This window comes from Mesocricetus auratus, unplaced genomic scaffold, assembly GCF_017639785.1.
Source record: "Mesocricetus auratus isolate SY011 unplaced genomic scaffold, BCM_Maur_2.0 Super-Scaffold_100015, whole genome shotgun sequence".
Taxonomy (NCBI): Eukaryota; Metazoa; Chordata; class Mammalia; order Rodentia; family Cricetidae; genus Mesocricetus; species Mesocricetus auratus.
In genome coordinates, this window is record NW_024429198.1 from 17,348,078 (window position 1) to 17,365,084 (window position 17,007).

At 35.8% G+C, this 17,007-nt stretch overlaps 1 protein-coding gene across 3 annotated transcripts in view; it reads left to right on the top strand.

The window, feature by feature from the left end:
* Cdh18 (cadherin 18) overlaps positions 1-17,007 on the top strand; it is a 796,302-nt gene that overhangs the window by 528,929 nt on the left and 250,366 nt on the right. For all 3 annotated transcript variants that reach the window (XM_040757658.1, XM_040757657.1, XM_040757659.1), the window contains exon 2: positions 3,154-3,632. In XM_040757658.1, the coding sequence (XP_040613592.1) occupies positions 3,405-3,632 (228 nt within the window). In that variant the 5' untranslated portion in view covers positions 3,154-3,404. The remainder of the gene's footprint in view (positions 1-3,153; positions 3,633-17,007) is intronic.

Sequence of the window (17,007 nt, forward strand, 5' to 3'; positions counted from 1 at the left end):
GATATTATATTTTTGGGATATTATTACAGTCACACTCACACCAGAGATTTAGTTTTTCAAACACAAAGACAGTTTTATTGAAAGAATATTTTATTACTATTAAAATTGATGAGAATCCTTGAGAACTATGCCTAGAGAGAAGCAGGAAATAATGTGGGTAAGACAGAGAAACGATCATGTCTTTGCCACTGGAGGGGAACAACTGGCGGCCTCAATGTGTACAGACACTGTTGGGCTATGGCATAGCAACTGAGCCATGAAATTATGTTCAAAAGTACAATAGCGATGTTTGTTTCTCTCATTGCAGCAATATATTTATCACTCTTCATAACTGCCATAAGAGCTTAAAATTTCATAACGTGCACACAGATGAAAGAGCACTTATGTATTTTTGCAATGATACACAAGATCAACATTGTAAAGAAAGTCACTCATTCAATATATTTGTAATGCATTTCAAAAGTCACTTTCTTCACATTGTCTCATGAATTATGCTTTGTTAAATAACTTAGCATAAAGGGCAAAGATGTTAATTTCTTTTGAAAATCACACCAAGTGGTGAGAAAGTATTAAGATAATAACACCTTCTATGTATTTGTCACATTGGCTTCTAAGAGGAGTTACTAAAATATGTTCTTTAAATTCATGAGTTGACAAAAATCTATGACAAATTTCAAATATTCACCAAATGTGTATTAAGTAAAATAGAATGAACATTGAACACAATTACTTAAGCCAAAAGTTTTAGTAGGTATGACTATTGGGACTTGAAAATTTTAAGTTATGCAAATAGAAATATTGGGGAATTATTTTTTAAAAATCATAATACATTTTGTGAATTTTGATGCTCTTTCCAATGCCTGTACACCTTTGAACCTAGAATAATACTCTTTTTTCTTATAAGCTACAGGAAATTTTGAATAATTTAAAACAAAATAAGTTAAATATGTATCTATCTTTGCTTTCCCAAAGCGGCATAAAATTTGACTAGCACATTTGTCAGATGTTTGAAATATAATTCCAATTTCACTCCTACACAATTCTTATGCCACCAGTAAAATGCCATAATCATTAACTCTAATTCACCAGAAAAGTTCCTGATAGGTAAAAAGGACTACTGATGCTCTAAAATATTTTCATCCCTAACTACATAATGTCATTTTTTTCAACTATACATAAAAACCAGGCTATGAATGATGACTTAGGGTGTTTTAAAAATAATTAAATATAACATTATGCCCACTGCAGTGCAATTCATTTAACTACATATGATGTTTTATGCCTATATGCCTCATGGATATTTAATAAGAAAGTAGGTAAAACATTTCATGTTTCTAATCAAGTAAAAAATTCACATTTTCTTTAACTATAACATTTTCTAAGTTGAGATCCTCAATATTTCTTATATGGACTAGTAAAAATATTTTACTGTTGGTGGTTTAATCTCTGTTTGTCCTTCAAGCTTTTCTTGATACAGTTGCAAAAATTGTGTAGTAAAATCAAATCTTTATTGAAGTAATTCCCCAGCTTGGGTATTTGTCTTGCCATGACAAAAAGTGAATAACTTAGAGCATTATGAAAAGTATATGAGAATACATATGAAGTCAAGCATTAGCCAGTTGGCATTATGACTCATGCTTGACTCTGTCAACCTGTTTCTCAAGCCTGGTATTGTTTTCAGCTGCAACTATTTCCCAGTAAGATTCATCTATTCTAATCCTACTCTTAATGACTAAGGACTTTAAAAGCCTGTTTGATTTTTGTGATAGTACTGATTGAAAATGTGGTATATTTTTAAAAAGTTACTGTTTTTGATATTGTAATTTAGCTACAAGGTTTCTCTCTTTGCTTTTCTCACTGCAAACACTACCTAACGCCAAACCCTTCTATCCTTTAATCAAGGACACTTTTTATTAATTGTTATCACATGCATATATGACTTTGTATATACATGTATGTAACAAGTTCTTATATTTTATGTACATTTTCAGGTCTTTCCATTTGTCACTGTACAGCAATTTTATCTGTCCTGGAAAGGACCTTGTCTCCCTTCCCAGACTTACCGAGGTGCCTTTAGTTCTCTATGTAGGGTTGATGCCTTATGAACTCTACCTCTGGCACCGAATATGGCATTTTTGTTGGTAGTTTCCTTGTTGAGTTTTTGGTGGTCATGTTGGTGAGAATTTATGGCTGTTGTATATTTTGTTACTAGAAGACACATTCTCCAAGTAACTCTGTATCTCTGGCTCTTACAGTCTTTCCACCAAGTCTCCCACAAGGATCCCTGTGTACTAAGTGAGAGAGTGTTTTGCAAATATTTCCATTGGGACTGTCCTCCATAACCCTGGATTTTGAATGGTTGTGTTTTTCTGTAGTGTTATCTCTTTGCTGCAAGGAATTCCCCTTTTGGGAATGAAGGCCTATTTATCTGTGTACAATAATCAATGTTTACAGATTTTATTAGTAAATTAATGGTTATAGATTTTCCTGCAGTGCTAATGTGCAATATATACATTAATTTTGTTGTAACTACCAAAAGATATAAGTACAGCATTATATATATATATAAGTACATGCGCAATTAATATTGAATATTAAAGGTAGGAAATTACTTGTAAAATTCATTCAAGCACAAACTTTATATGTAGTTTTGAAAACATTTGCCATTATTTTATTATTACATTGGTTACTTCTCTCATTGCTGAAACCAAATACCGTAGAAAAAGTTACAGAAGGGTGGAAAGATTTGCTTTGACTTAGGGTTTGCATGGGTGAAGGCAAGCAAAAGGAGGGTGCATTCTGTGCTCCCATTGTATCCAAAGTCAGGAAGCAGAAAGAGGTACATCTGAGCTTAGTTCTTTTTATCCTCTTCCTTCTTTTCTTCTGTCCAGAATCCTGCCTCAGGGTGTATGGAGACCCGCATTCAGAATTATTCATCCCTTAGTCAAATCTCGCCAAAATATCTTCAGAGCAAAGCACAGAAGTGTGTTTTCTAGGCAAATCCTTACCCATCATCAGCATGCTTTAAAGGAATATAACTTTGCTTGGAATATAAAGTAAAATTTTAAACAACAAAATGAATGTAACATATTCAGAAAATGTAATTAAAACCCACACGCTTAGTAATATGTACAAATTCTCTCTTCCCATCAGGGAGAAAATGATGAGCTGTGTTTACCAGCAGTCACAACTTGGGATGTAATGGCTGCCCCTGTTTTTCCAGCCATGAATAACGATGTAAATATGGTCTGACCTTTGCTGATGGGCAGTTAAATCATGGACAGACTAAATGACCTACTTTGGACTGTCCTTCCAAAAGATGTTCCGGCTTTCCTCTTGAAGGCACACTGAGCCCTAGTAGGCCACGAAGACAAGAAGGAGTGTGAACCGGACGTGATCTTACAATGAAAATTACGAGCACATCTTGCATCTGCCCAGTCCTTGTGTGTCTCTGTTTTGTGCAGAGGTGTTATGGAACTGCTCACCACAGTTCCATCAAGGTGACCAGAAACCAAACCAAACACACTGAAGGGGAGACAGAAGTCCATCATCGTCCCAAGAGGGGATGGGTATGGAACCAGTTCTTTGTTTTAGAAGAACACATGGGACCAGATCCACAGTATGTTGGAAAAGTAAGTTTGTTTTGATTCATTTGGAATTGTTTGTTAGGTTTTCTTGTTTTGAGAAATTGTGTGGTGAGACAAAAGTGAAAGTGTTAAATGAAGAGATAGAAGCATGCTGCACACATTGTAGAAAGTCATCCCTTAGACTGGAAAACTCAAAATAATTGTGAAAAATAGAAACTATTCTTCAGGTTACATCTGTTTAAAATGTGATTCAAACATACTGAAATATGTTTTCCCACCAATGTTGCTATTTTCTTCCTAAAGGAGGGTATGTAATTAAGTACCATTGTCTACATTACCATAATGGTTTATTAAAATTCAAAGTTGTTCTAAGTGATCTATTGCTATTGACTGGTACTTTATTTGTTTCTGACTCATGAACATGGTGTTAAAATAATACTTCACCTTCTAATATTTAATATTTGTTTCATTTGCTAAGATATACCCTCATATCAGAATTTTTAAGTTACATGAACTTATTGTCTAATAGCTGTCAATAATTTTAAAATATACCTGCATATATTTTCTATATAGGTTAAATATGTTTGAAATGATGATAAAACTCACAAAAAGAATGTAGCCAGCAAATTATTAATAATATAAGATCAATTTTCCTTTTCTTAAAAAGAGAGTAGCATGTCAACATTTTGAGGAAACCACAAGTTCATTATAAGGGGCAGATTAAACATGCAACACTTCAGTTCTAGAACAGAAAATGCAGTGGGAAAGCTTAATTCTGATTAATTGCTGATTTGAGAAAGCAGCTGCACTTGCATCTGCTCAAAACCCATCAGACAAACAGCTAGCACAGAAGCTGAATCGCTGACTGCAGGCTCAGCTCCTTCCATTTCCCTGAGTGACTATTTATTTTTGTTTTATCACTACTGCTTAAAAAAAGTTCTTGATGCAGACCATGGTACCTCCCTTGCATTCAGGCTGTGCAGAATCACATGCAATGTTATGGCCCATCAGGGATTTGTCAGAAGCTGTGCTATCTGTAGTAGAGAGAAGCTGAGAGGTCAGTATACAGAACACAGAAAAAGATCTGAAACAATTCTACAATATTAACTCACATACACATACCAAAGCGAAGCAAATGATCTATCTGCACTTTGTGTTTATATCCTGAAATGTATTCTGTGACATGACAAATGTATGAACACTAAAATACAGCATAGTAGTTTGCAAATAATTTATTTGTTAGAAGCTTCTAATTTTTTATAATCCTTTAGGTTTTGAAATGGAAGCAAAACAAAGGAAACAGAAAAATTTGGTTCTTTAATGGCAAAACAATATAAAGATATTTTATATATTTAACTTTTATTTTATTACATATTAATACATATGTGTCATTAAATAAATATGAAAATAATAAAATTGTCTAGAAGAGGGAAGGAAAGAGTAAGGCTAATTTTCACTTTGTCTTGTGCATATGTATAGTGAAGAAAGATGATGTCTCATTGAAAGGATATTTTAAGCTACTTTCTTGGACTTGGTGGCCATTGACTTATGGTTGAAATCTTCTAAGTGGTAAGCAGGGCTGAAGGCTCATGGTGCAACCTTCCAATTGTTCGTGTTTTAATGGAAAAGTACACGGGTAAAGGATGACCAGAAAGGATGAGATCAATTATATACCCAAGAGCATTATCTATGGCTATTTAGATGCAATGATGGCAGAATTGAGTAGCTGCACATCAAAAGGTAACAAGCTTGAAAATGTTCAATATTGTTATTTACAGAAAGTATTACTAAGCTCTGAGTCAGTCTTTGGATGCAAGGAATGCATGCAAGAGGGTCTTTAGATATTTATCTTTATATGAGGGATCTATCCCACAGCTTTGTAGTAATGTCAATAGTTAGGGCAGTTAATGGAAATGATGAAAACAACAACATCTCTAGTGAATGCTGTATTATTCAACAAATGAGACACTAAGAGGTCAATGACTTTTTCACTGCTGTCCCTGCAACTCTCATATGAATTCTAGAAGCCCGAAGTAACTCATGTTTTCTGTTTTGCGGTGGTGTGTGAAATTATGCAATGACTATTATGTGTAGACACATTTTAATGTATGTGTCCATAAATATCTTTCTGAGGTAGGATTCAGATTCAAAAATTAACAAAATTTTGGTGTATCTCTGTTGATCTTCCTGCTTATAGGCTACAGTATTTCAACCTTTACCAGCAACAAATAGAAGTGTCTGTCTGGACAGGCATGCCACAGATAGAGTTACAGGGTGTGGAATTTTGAAAATACATTAGGATTTTAAATTGAGACCTCTATGTAAGTTTTTTAAAGACTTCGTTTAATGGAAATAAATTAAAAATATTTTACTATGTTCGGATGAAAATATCATTTGTAGTTACTTGATTTTTTTTTCTTTTTGGTGTTTCCATTTTTCTCCCTTTTATTGAAAATGGATTATTATTCGCATAATGTAACCTGATTAGGTTTTTACCCTCCCTCTTCTCCTACCCGTTCCTCATTACTTCTCCTCTCATCCAGATCCACTCACTTTTAGTCTCTTATTTAAAAACAAGCAGACTCCTAAGGGATAATAATACTATAAGCTATGTTACAATAAGATAAAACAAAAGCTAAAACATTAATCTCATTCACATACGTTATCCTATATATAAAACATATAATGTTGCCTTATCTTCTAAAACATTTCTTTAAGATTTCATACACATTTACATTGAAATATGTTCATGTCCACCTTCCCACACTCACTTATACATCACCCTCAACAAGTCCTCCTGCCAATTTCATTTCTCTTTCTCAAACTCTTCTTCTGCCTTCATGACCCTCTGAGTCCAACTACTGTTACTCATGTGTGAGCATCTGTCACAAATTAGCAATGTTAATAGTTGCGGGTAATTAGAGTTGACACATGCATAGGTCTGGGGCCATACACATGATCATGGGAAACACATCCACCCCATAATAAAAGAATTAGTCTCTTCATGAGCAGCAGACACCTGCCAGTGGATCTTTTTTAAATTTAAGTTAGGGATGGGGGCTGGCAAATATTCTAGATGAAATTGTATTGTCTTGATCTTATATAGGTCTTAAACAGGTAACCGCAGAGGATGTAAGCTCATGACTAGGATATTCACGCCACAACGAGAGACACCATTTCATAGGACTCCGCATTCTTTTGTTGATCTTATATTCCCAATTGTTCCTTTGCCTTACAGATATGATAAAAATACATAATTTAATACTGTGCACCCACTCTTTCATTTTCAGAAAGTTAACCATTTAAACACCTCTCCTTTGATCCCTCACCACTACAAAAAGAAGCTCATCTGACTGGAGATCAGGGAAGCCCAGGTCAACGGTTGGACTATAATATTTAAAAGAACACTTGAGAACATGAACACCTAGCAAAATAATAATAGCAAATACTATCCTAGAGCCTATGACCTCCTGTCATGGGGTTCAACTGTTATTGGAGTGCCTGCTTAAAATTGCTTCCTGTGGAACAGGCTTCAAATATAATGAGAAAACTGCTAGTTTCCCCTTAGCAATCCTGTCACTATTGCAGAAATGAGCAGAACTTGCCAGACTGGTCAGTTTACTACCATGGATGGTTTAGTTTGGGATCAAACCATTGTTTATGTGTTGTGTTTTGTTTTTCATTCCTAGCGTCCCATAGAGTAGCTTGTGAGCTACCTCTCAGGGTATAGTTTCCTCTTCAGTTGAAATTAATATCTCTAAGACATATGCCTAAAAGATGTTATATCTTCAGCAATGAGGTCTTACAATGATGTTATTGTTGATAAGGGCAATGCCAATAGCCTGTGTTACTTAGAGACTTCTGAAGTGTACCTTACCAAGAACTCCTTGCTCTGCAATTGAACAATCCATGCATTCTGGGAGGAAAATTGTCCATCTTCGCAGGGTAATTTTTTTCAAACCCCTTTAAGATGTATTTTGAAATTATCTTACTAGTCAGTAAGTTTCCATAATACTCATAATTTTGGAGCTGGACGTTGGTGGCACACAACTTTAATCCCAGCACTTGGGAGGCAGAGGCAGATGGATCGCTGTGAGTTCGAGGCCTGCCTGGTCTACAGAGCGAGTTCCAGGACAGCTTCCAAAACAATACAGAGAAACCCTATCTCGAAAAACCAAACCAAACCAAAACAAAACAAAAACTCTTAATTTTGGTTAAAACCCACTGTTCTTTCTCCTCTTCCAACTTGCCTCTTTAATGCATGAACTCCAAGTATTCTTGCCTTTTTTTGACTCTATTCTATGCCCTACAATATTTTTTAACATGTTTGATAAACAGAAGCTTCAGCATAAGTTTTTAAAGACCCTTCCTTTAAGTTACGCTGATTTCCTTATGACACTAATTTTTAAACACCCCTTCAGGCCACCTCAAGGTTCCACCAACCTGCTTTCATCTTTACTATAATCTACTATCCCCACTTTTAACAAGTCCTTATTTCTTCTTGCAGCCCAAGATAAACAGAAAAAAATTTGAAGTTAATATATGAATATGGAAGAGACCATGCAATATTCTTATTTCTCTTCTATATTTTGTTTCAAGAGAGAAAGGAAAACAGGTTTATTTCAGAATATTTGTATATAAGTATTGTCTACATTACACATAATACAATGATTAGGAATAAAATGTTTTATAAATTTTAGGCCTGTATAATAGAGCCAATTTGCTAAATTTACCTTCAGTTTTGGCTATGTAAACAATGAAATAGATATGATACATTTTAATGATGAAATAAATTAACTAATTTTTATGAAATTGTACAGTATTTTATATTACTGTAATAATTTTCAGTAGATTTAAACCATAATACATTAATAATATCCCATCTATCTACTAAGAACTTGGTTAGTACTTGGTTCCTGTTCTCTTTCAAACAATGATAGAAATTTCGGTGCCCATGCCACAAGCAAGTCCAAAGTATCAGGAAAGGAAAGACAAGACATCCAGCTGTTTGTATTAAGCCACAACATACATTCAGAACATACATACATCTTTCAGTCATCCTTTTTCCCTAGGTCATGATTAGTTTGTTTAATGAAATTTTCTTACTTGAAATCTCTATGACAGCACAACTCCAGTCAATCCTTAAATTAAAACAAAAGGTTGAAAAAGTCCTGTGTGCCCCTCATCATCCCTCCGCTTGAGAAGTTCTGAGCTACACTCAGAGGCTACAGAAGTACCTACTCCTTGTAAAAAGTTTTTAGAGATGACTCACAAAATTGACCTTAAATTTGTGTCAATAACCAAATTTATAACCTGTATAAATGTAAAAAAAATGTATAAACAATATTTGGGAATGTGGGTATCGTTCTTTCCAAAATACTTCCTGCTGTTAAGGGGCACGGAAATATCAGGGGGATCATGACAAAAAAAACCCAAAAACCAAAAAAAACAGAAACCTGTTTAAGTCCTTGTTTTTGTGGTCTGCAAGGCTGCATCATCTCAGCCATTTTAGATGATGGATCACCTGGGCCACTGCTTCAGGTAGTCTTGCTTCATCAAACCATACCAGCCTGTCCTTATGTTTAAATTTAGAAGTCAAGCATTTTCAAAATACATAAGTTGGATTAATTAAGCAGGATTGATAATCAAATTTCTTTTGAGCAGCTTTTGTTCCTTTCTTAGCAATTAAACAGTTTAAAGACAACACAACACCACACAGTATCCAGACTCTCTGTGTATTTTCCATTCCATATACTTTCACCTTTTCCTTCTCTTTCACTTAATACCAGTACCTTGTTTACTAACTGTTACCAATTTTCAATTCACCCATTTTCAATCCATTCTCCACCTGAGGATGATCCAATCAGCATAAGCCTTAGGATTTATTCAATCCACCCTCCAACTGAGGGCGATTTCTCAGGTTCCCCTTTCTTTCCTGACCTTGGTGTCAGGCAAAGGCCTGGAGATTTAATCCAATCCACCCTCTTGACCCAAGGGTGATCTCTCAGTTCCCCTTTCTTTCACGACCATGGTGCCAGACGAAAGCCTGGAGATTTAACCTGGTACCCCTAACTTGGTATCCCTACTCCTTTCCAATATACCTTCACAGCCTTACTTGGTGGTCAGCATTTGAGGGCGATCTCTCAGTTTCCCTTTACTTTCCTGACCTCAGTGGATGAGGGGAAAGGCTGGAGATTAATTCAATACACCTTTCAACTGAGGGTGATCTCTCAGTTTTCCTCTTACTTTCCCAAACTTAGTGGATTGGGCTAAGGCTGGAGATTAACTGAATACACCTTCTCCTTAGAAGGTGATCTCTCAGGCAAAAGCCTGGAGATTTAACCATTCAATTTTACTGTTAGAAGTTGAGGTACCTGTTTTCAAATATTTTCTTTCTTGAGTCTCTTCTCTCCCGAGTCTTCTTTCTAGCTGATCTTTCCCAGTCTTTTCAATCTCTCTGGATCTCAGTGGGACCTCCAATTATGGTGTCCATGCCAGAAGCAAGTCCAAGGTATCAAGAAAAGAAAGACAAAATGTCCAGCTGTTTGTACTAAGAGAATGCATGTGCTGCCTTTATTGCCCAGAGAATGTGTGTGTGTGTGTGTGTGTGTGTGTGTGTGTGTGTATGTGTGTCTTTATTGCAAGTGCTAAGAGGTCTCTCTCTTGTAGGAGGGAGCAGTCTTATATATACAGGCTTACAGCACAGTGGAAAAACTCCAAGTGGAAGAGAGCATGTTTTCCTCATGCTAGATGTTGATGTCAGTGGGGCAATGCGGGGGCAGTAAGCCAGGACTAGAAAACAGAATGCACCTGTGGCAATGAGCTGACAAACAACTCAGAGACCCTGTGGGGGCTAGGCCCCAACATGAAGATAATCACACTTACCTTGATTTAATAAACATGTAAAGTATTAAAAAAGAATTCTAAGAGTCTAATGGAAATAAAATTACCAATTTGCTAACATATCTGAAGTGATGGGAAGCAAGCTCCTAACAGCCAAGTGACTTCTTGCTGTTTGTGGGATTTGTAATGGCAGTATTAAAGCAGTTAACATATCCAATACTCTAACTAAAATGTGTTCCAGTTTGTAAAGTGAATTTGTTGAGTACTTTTCATAATGACTTCCAGCTTAGTCTGCCCTTTTGTTTACAGAGAAAAGACCTACTAAACATATTTTATTATCAAATGCCAAATTTTCGTATCAAATATTCAAGTTCAAAATTAAAGAATAAATCATACAAATTTGGGTTGTTCAGAAAAATTCAGAAGCATCAGTGTCAAAGATCTATCTCTGAATGAAAATGTAAATGAATAGCCAGAAATGAACCCAGCAACTATTTCATATTATCAAGTTGATAATTTTTGAAATGGAAAATTCATGTATTAAAATATGGCATTGGAAAGTCATATGAGTGCCAGCATATGAATTCAGAGTTATGGATCACATTTTATGTAGGTATTTAATCCTTTAGAAACTTAACTGTATGAAATTAGGACTACAAGAAACTAAGAGCAACAAAGGGAAATTTTATTTAATTGGCATCACATTTAAATAAAAGTGACTGTCCTAGTTAGGGTTTTTATTGCTTTGAAGAGACACTATGACCATATCAATCCTTATGAAGAAAAAACACTTAATTGGGGTGGTAGCTTATAGTTTCAGAGACTCTCTTCATTATCATCATAGACAGGAGCATGGCAACATTCAGGCAACAGTGATGGAGAAGCAGCTGAAGAATTCTCCATCTTAGAGGCAAAAAGAGTTAACTGAGACTGTTAGTATTCTTTTTTTTATTCAGACATGTGTATTGGCCTGTCCTTGGGCTTCTGACAGGATATGCCCTCAGGTGCAGCCACTAAGAGCACCACTTGTGCACATTCACCCACCACCCATCCATCTCTCTTACTTTCTCTCCCCCTCCCCCTCTTTCTTCTCTATTTTCTCCTGCTGCTCCTGTCTCTGGAGGCTAGGCATACACACATACACTTGCCTTTACCCTCTTTATGATTCCCTTCTCTAATTAAAAAAAAATTCTCTCCTTGAAACCTGCCACGTGACATCTTTCTCTCCAGCACTGCTTTCCTTAAATTACAACAGAGACACTTGTTAGTATCCTGAGCACAGACAGCCTCAAAGCCAGGTACCACAGTGATATATTTCCTCCAACAAAACCATATATAATATAACATTTAATCTCTTAACTGTAATCATCTGGAAAAATCTGAATCTAAAAGCACATCATGTATAATGGCACAGGACATTCATTATCATTCCAGAATGCACAAAAGTGGGCAAAATGAGGAAATAGTGGACCAAAGCAAGACTGCAAACCAGCTGGGCAATCTCCTAACTCTGCATCTCCATGTCTGATGTCAACATGCTCTTCATACTTCCAACTCCATTCAGCTTTGGTAACTGAAACACACTTCGTTCTCTTGGACTGGTTCCACTCCCTGTTAGAACTTTCCTCAGCAGATATGCCGTAACTGACTCTGGCATCTCTAGCATCCTGGGTTCTCTAAGACAATCCATGATTCAACTTCACCACTTCAAGCAATGGCCTCTCTAATAGGCCTTCTTTAGGGAAACCACTAATGAATGGACCATTACAGCAAATTTCTTAGTCCATTTCTTCTGTATATAACTCAAAAACCATGTGGCCAAAGCTGACAAGTTCTGCTGCTTATGGGCTAGAACAAGCCCCATTGTTCAATTAATCTTTGACAACTTTCTGTCTTTCCCTGGGTATGCTTCACTGTCCTGAAATTGAATCTCTAGACCATGCTGGCCTCAATTCAGACGTCTGCTGTCCTCTGCCTCCCAAGTGTTGTGATTAAAGGTGTGAACCACCACACCTGGCTCTATACTTTTCTTTAGTTTCTTTTCACAAATAGGACATTTATCTGGATGGAATCTTGTCCTAAGATCACCACTTCATTTGTTCCATTTTTTGTTTGTTTGTTTTCCAGACAGGATTTCTCTGTATTATTTTGGAGGCTGTCCTGGAACTCACTCTGTAGACCAGAAAGGTCTCTAACTCACAGAGATCCACCTGCCTCTGCCCATACCCCCCCCCAGTGCTGGGATTAAAGGTGTGTGCCACCAATGCTTAGCTTTATTCCATTTCTTAATCTGTTTATCTTCTTAAATACAGGACTTAGTTCCATTCCTCATTTTTTTTGTACTTCTTTTCTCCTAAATTTTGCATTTGGTAATTGACACTGCTCAGCTTGTGCTTTTTCATTTTAAATCTTCACTAGAGTTACCACTAATAACCACACAAAACTATCTATACTAGCCTATTTATTGATTTCCTCTGACATGGGAATTAATCTAAAACACTTCACTTTAGCCTCTGGCAAACTTTTCTGACCAAGGCATAAAGCAGACAGTTTCATCAACAAAACTTCACAAGAATGATCTCTGAGCAACATACTAAAACCCTTCAGATATTTCTTGAAAGAGCCAACCACAGTTCAAATAATTCTAATCACCACTGTTTTCAAGGCTCCTACTAGTATGGGCCATTATTGGGGCTTAAAACATTACACTGTTTTCCTAACCCAAATTCCCCAAGTCCATTTTATTCCAAACAAACAAACAACATCAACAACAACAAATGGTCAGACTTATCACAGCAATACCCCAGTCCCCAGTTCCAACTTTTGCCTTAGGGTTTTTATTGCTGTAGACAGACACCATAACCATGGCAACTCTAAAAAAGGAAAACCATTTAACTGGAGTGACTTGCTTAGGGTTTCAGAGATTCAGTCCCCTGACATAATGGCAGGGAGCATGGTGGTATGTACTCAGATGTGGTGCTGGAGAGGTAGCTGAGAGTCCTGCATCCTTCAGGCAACAGGAAATAGATTGAGACACTAGGTGGTATCCTGACCATAGAACACTTCAAAGCCCACCCCGACAGCGAGACACTTCCTCCAACAAAGCCACACCACCTAATAATGCTGTTCCCTATGAGATTATGGGAGCCAAATACATCCAAACTACCACAGGAACTTTGATTTATTTTTAAAATAAATCATGTATAGATTATTAGTGCATTGGTTTTCTGAGAAATGCAAAGAAAGTCTCAACTTTTTATCTCACTAAAATGTTTTTTGATGTAGGGGACCAAACATATTTTTTTTATTTCATAAGCTCTGATTTTTAAGATTTAATATAAAAAAGCAACACTGCTGAAAAAAGAATGAATAATCATTCATCAGAGATGAAAGTTTAGATTGTCTTCTTTATGTGATATTTATTAACCAACAGGTCACAAGCATTTCTGATTCTTTTTTAAAGTACAGAAAATATACTAAATTGTGTTTGTTTGATATGGAACTCAGGTTGCCTTCCAAGGAGTTTTGCTGCTGTCCAATGTAACTATTTTAAAAGAAAACAATTTATTGGGGCTAGCTTACATTTCACAGGCTTAGTCCATTATTATCATGGCAGGTGGCAAGAAGGCAGACATGGTACTGGAATAGGATCTGGGAGTTCTATGTCTGGCAGTACACCGGTTTTGGCTTGAACATAGAAGGCCTCAAAGCCCATCCCTACAGTCACACACTTCATCTGAGAAGACCATGCTAAATCATAGGATATCCTTAGATCATAAGTCATTTTAAATATTCATGATAAAAGTGCTGTTTTCAGTCTTTATTAGGTTTGTTTGCTGTTTTAATGGTCACATCTTGCCTCAGGATTTTCTTTGACTAATATGTATGTTAAAGTACATTTTCTAGGTAGAAATAGTTAAACTCTTTAAATTCAATACCTTCATAATGATATGGAGATGAAAATGTAAGTTACAGCCAAACATTAAAAAAAAAAGTACTAATATTATGTTCAGAAAGAGTACAGTGACACTTACATTTAAGTCAAACACTTGGGATGTGGAGATGGGAGGAGTTCAAAGCCATCCTGATCTATATATTGAATATGATAAGCTTGGGTTTCATTTGATATGTTTGCAAAAGTTTGGAGCACAAAGGTCTTTGTATGCACAGATCACCAGGGATACCTGAAATGTTATTCATATAGGATTGCCTCCTCAGAGGAGGAAATGAACATCTGTTTTCTACCCAGAGAGTTTGGAATGGATGTTGTCAATGACTTGATAACCACTGTAGTCTGTAGTGCTAGTCCTAGCCAATTTTCCCAGAATGTTTATTTCAGACTCTCCCTCCTCAGACATTTATTTTTAACTTTGTAAATAGAACCCATTCTTAGGGGAGAAGTCACATGTACTTTACAGACTGGTGAACTCTGTACTATTGTGATCAGAGACCACACCAGGTCCTAGGGCCCTTAAGCTATAGAACCCATCTTCATAGGTATAAGTACTTTCATTTTTTGTTTGTATGTTTGTTTTTGAGACAGGGCTTCTCTGTGTAGCTTTGGAGCCTAACCTATACTCACTCTGTAGACGAGACTGGCCTCCAACTCACGGAGATCTGCCTGCCTCTGCCTCCTGAATGCTGGCTACTTTAACTTTTTTGTTGTTGCTGCACTTAAATATGCTCACAATAAGCTTCCTGATATCAGACTATCCACAAGTTTGAACCAGCACTAACTAAGTTGGACTGGAACATGTTTTCCTTTTTTGCCTCCTGTGGTTTGTTTCCATTCAGGCCAGGGTGCTTGCACAGAAAGACTAAGGAAAGGCTAAACGTAATCAAATTTGTATATTCTTCTTTAAGAAAAAACACGAGTCAAAGATAGTCATATAGTCTCATATACATATGGAATAAGTTACAACTTAGACCTGACTCTTACTTGAAACATGTAGCTGAATTATATAAAAAGAAGCCAAATGTGATGCTCATTTTCTATTTTCAAGCAAGCATACATTGTTTTTCATCTCATTTGTATACATAGACATAATGTGTGAGGCCCTGTAGTGTAAGACATGCAGTAGAACTGTTATTGATGGTGATGAAATGTAAACCTAGTGATACATGTATAACAAATAATTTTTAAAAATGGTGGAATCATATATGATATAATTTTACAATCCATAAACCAGACAGTAAAGGTTAAAATAAGGATGAATAACACAGGTTGGATAACTGCAAATTATCCTGTACCTATCTGACATTCTAGGGACAAAAATTCAAAACTATGGTTAATGACAATTTGGTCTTTTTAACATAGTATTACTGATTTTATATATATATATATATATCTGTGTATGTATCTTATAATTGATGTACATGTACATATATATGTGTGTGAATGTATCTTAATATATATAACTTATTATAATTAGTGTACATACACATATAGATTTGTATGTGGGGATATATGTATATTTTTTCTGCTTGGTAATTGCTTATTCAATTCATTAGCTACTTTGTATGCATGAGTTCTTTCTACTTTTGTATCAAATTTATGAGATGTATCAAACACATTTATAGCAGTCAAGAAAGTTATTTCATTTAAAATAATAAATCCTTAAACAGAAAGGAAGTGCTATAGGAAAAACATCTATTTTTGTAAGTTATATTTCCCTCTTATGTGTGACTTACAGTAAGTGTTGATGCTATTTTGCTTCTTACCCTAGGGTTGCCTGTGATACTTGTATTCTTTGTGCATCATTCTTGTCCCTTGCAATTAAAATGACCAGGAAGATCTTTCTACTTTATAATAATTTATCTTTACAGAGAATGATGATATTATATATGGTTAAACATTAATTATGCATTCAAAGTCAAGTAAATATTTATGTCTCCGGGGAAAGGATTGTCAACAGGCAAGTCAGCTGTGGAGTACCAGAGATTTTCTGGGAAGCATTTAGTTGAACATGAGTTATCATCCACTCTATTCTTTACCGCTGTGGTTTTCTTAGTTTCTATACCAAATATCTAACCAAGAAAAGAGAGATTTTTTTGAGTTAATCTTGTATCCTGCCACTTTGCTGAAGTGTAGCTGTAGGAGTTACTGGTAGAGATTTTAAGGTCACTTCTGTATGCTATCATATCATCTGCAAATAGTGAAAGATTTACTTTCCAATCTGTATCCCCTTGATCTACTTTCGTTGTTTAATTGTACTACCTAGAACTTCAATTACAATACTGAAGATATATGGAGAGAATGGACAGTCTTGTCTTCTTCCTGATTTTAGAGGAATTGTGTTGAGTTTTTCTCCATTTGGTTTGATCTTCGCTGTTGGTTTGCTGTACATTGCTTTTTTATTTTTAGGTATGTTTCTGTGAATCCCTGACCTATCTGAGAACTATATCATGAAGTGGTGTCGTATTTTGTCAAAGGATTTTCAGCATCTATTGAAATGATTATGTGATTTTTCTTTCTAAGTTTGGTTATGTTGTGGATTACATTGATGGATTTTCATATGTTGAACCACCCCTGCATCCCTGCCATAAAACATACTTGATCTTAGAAGATGATTTTTCT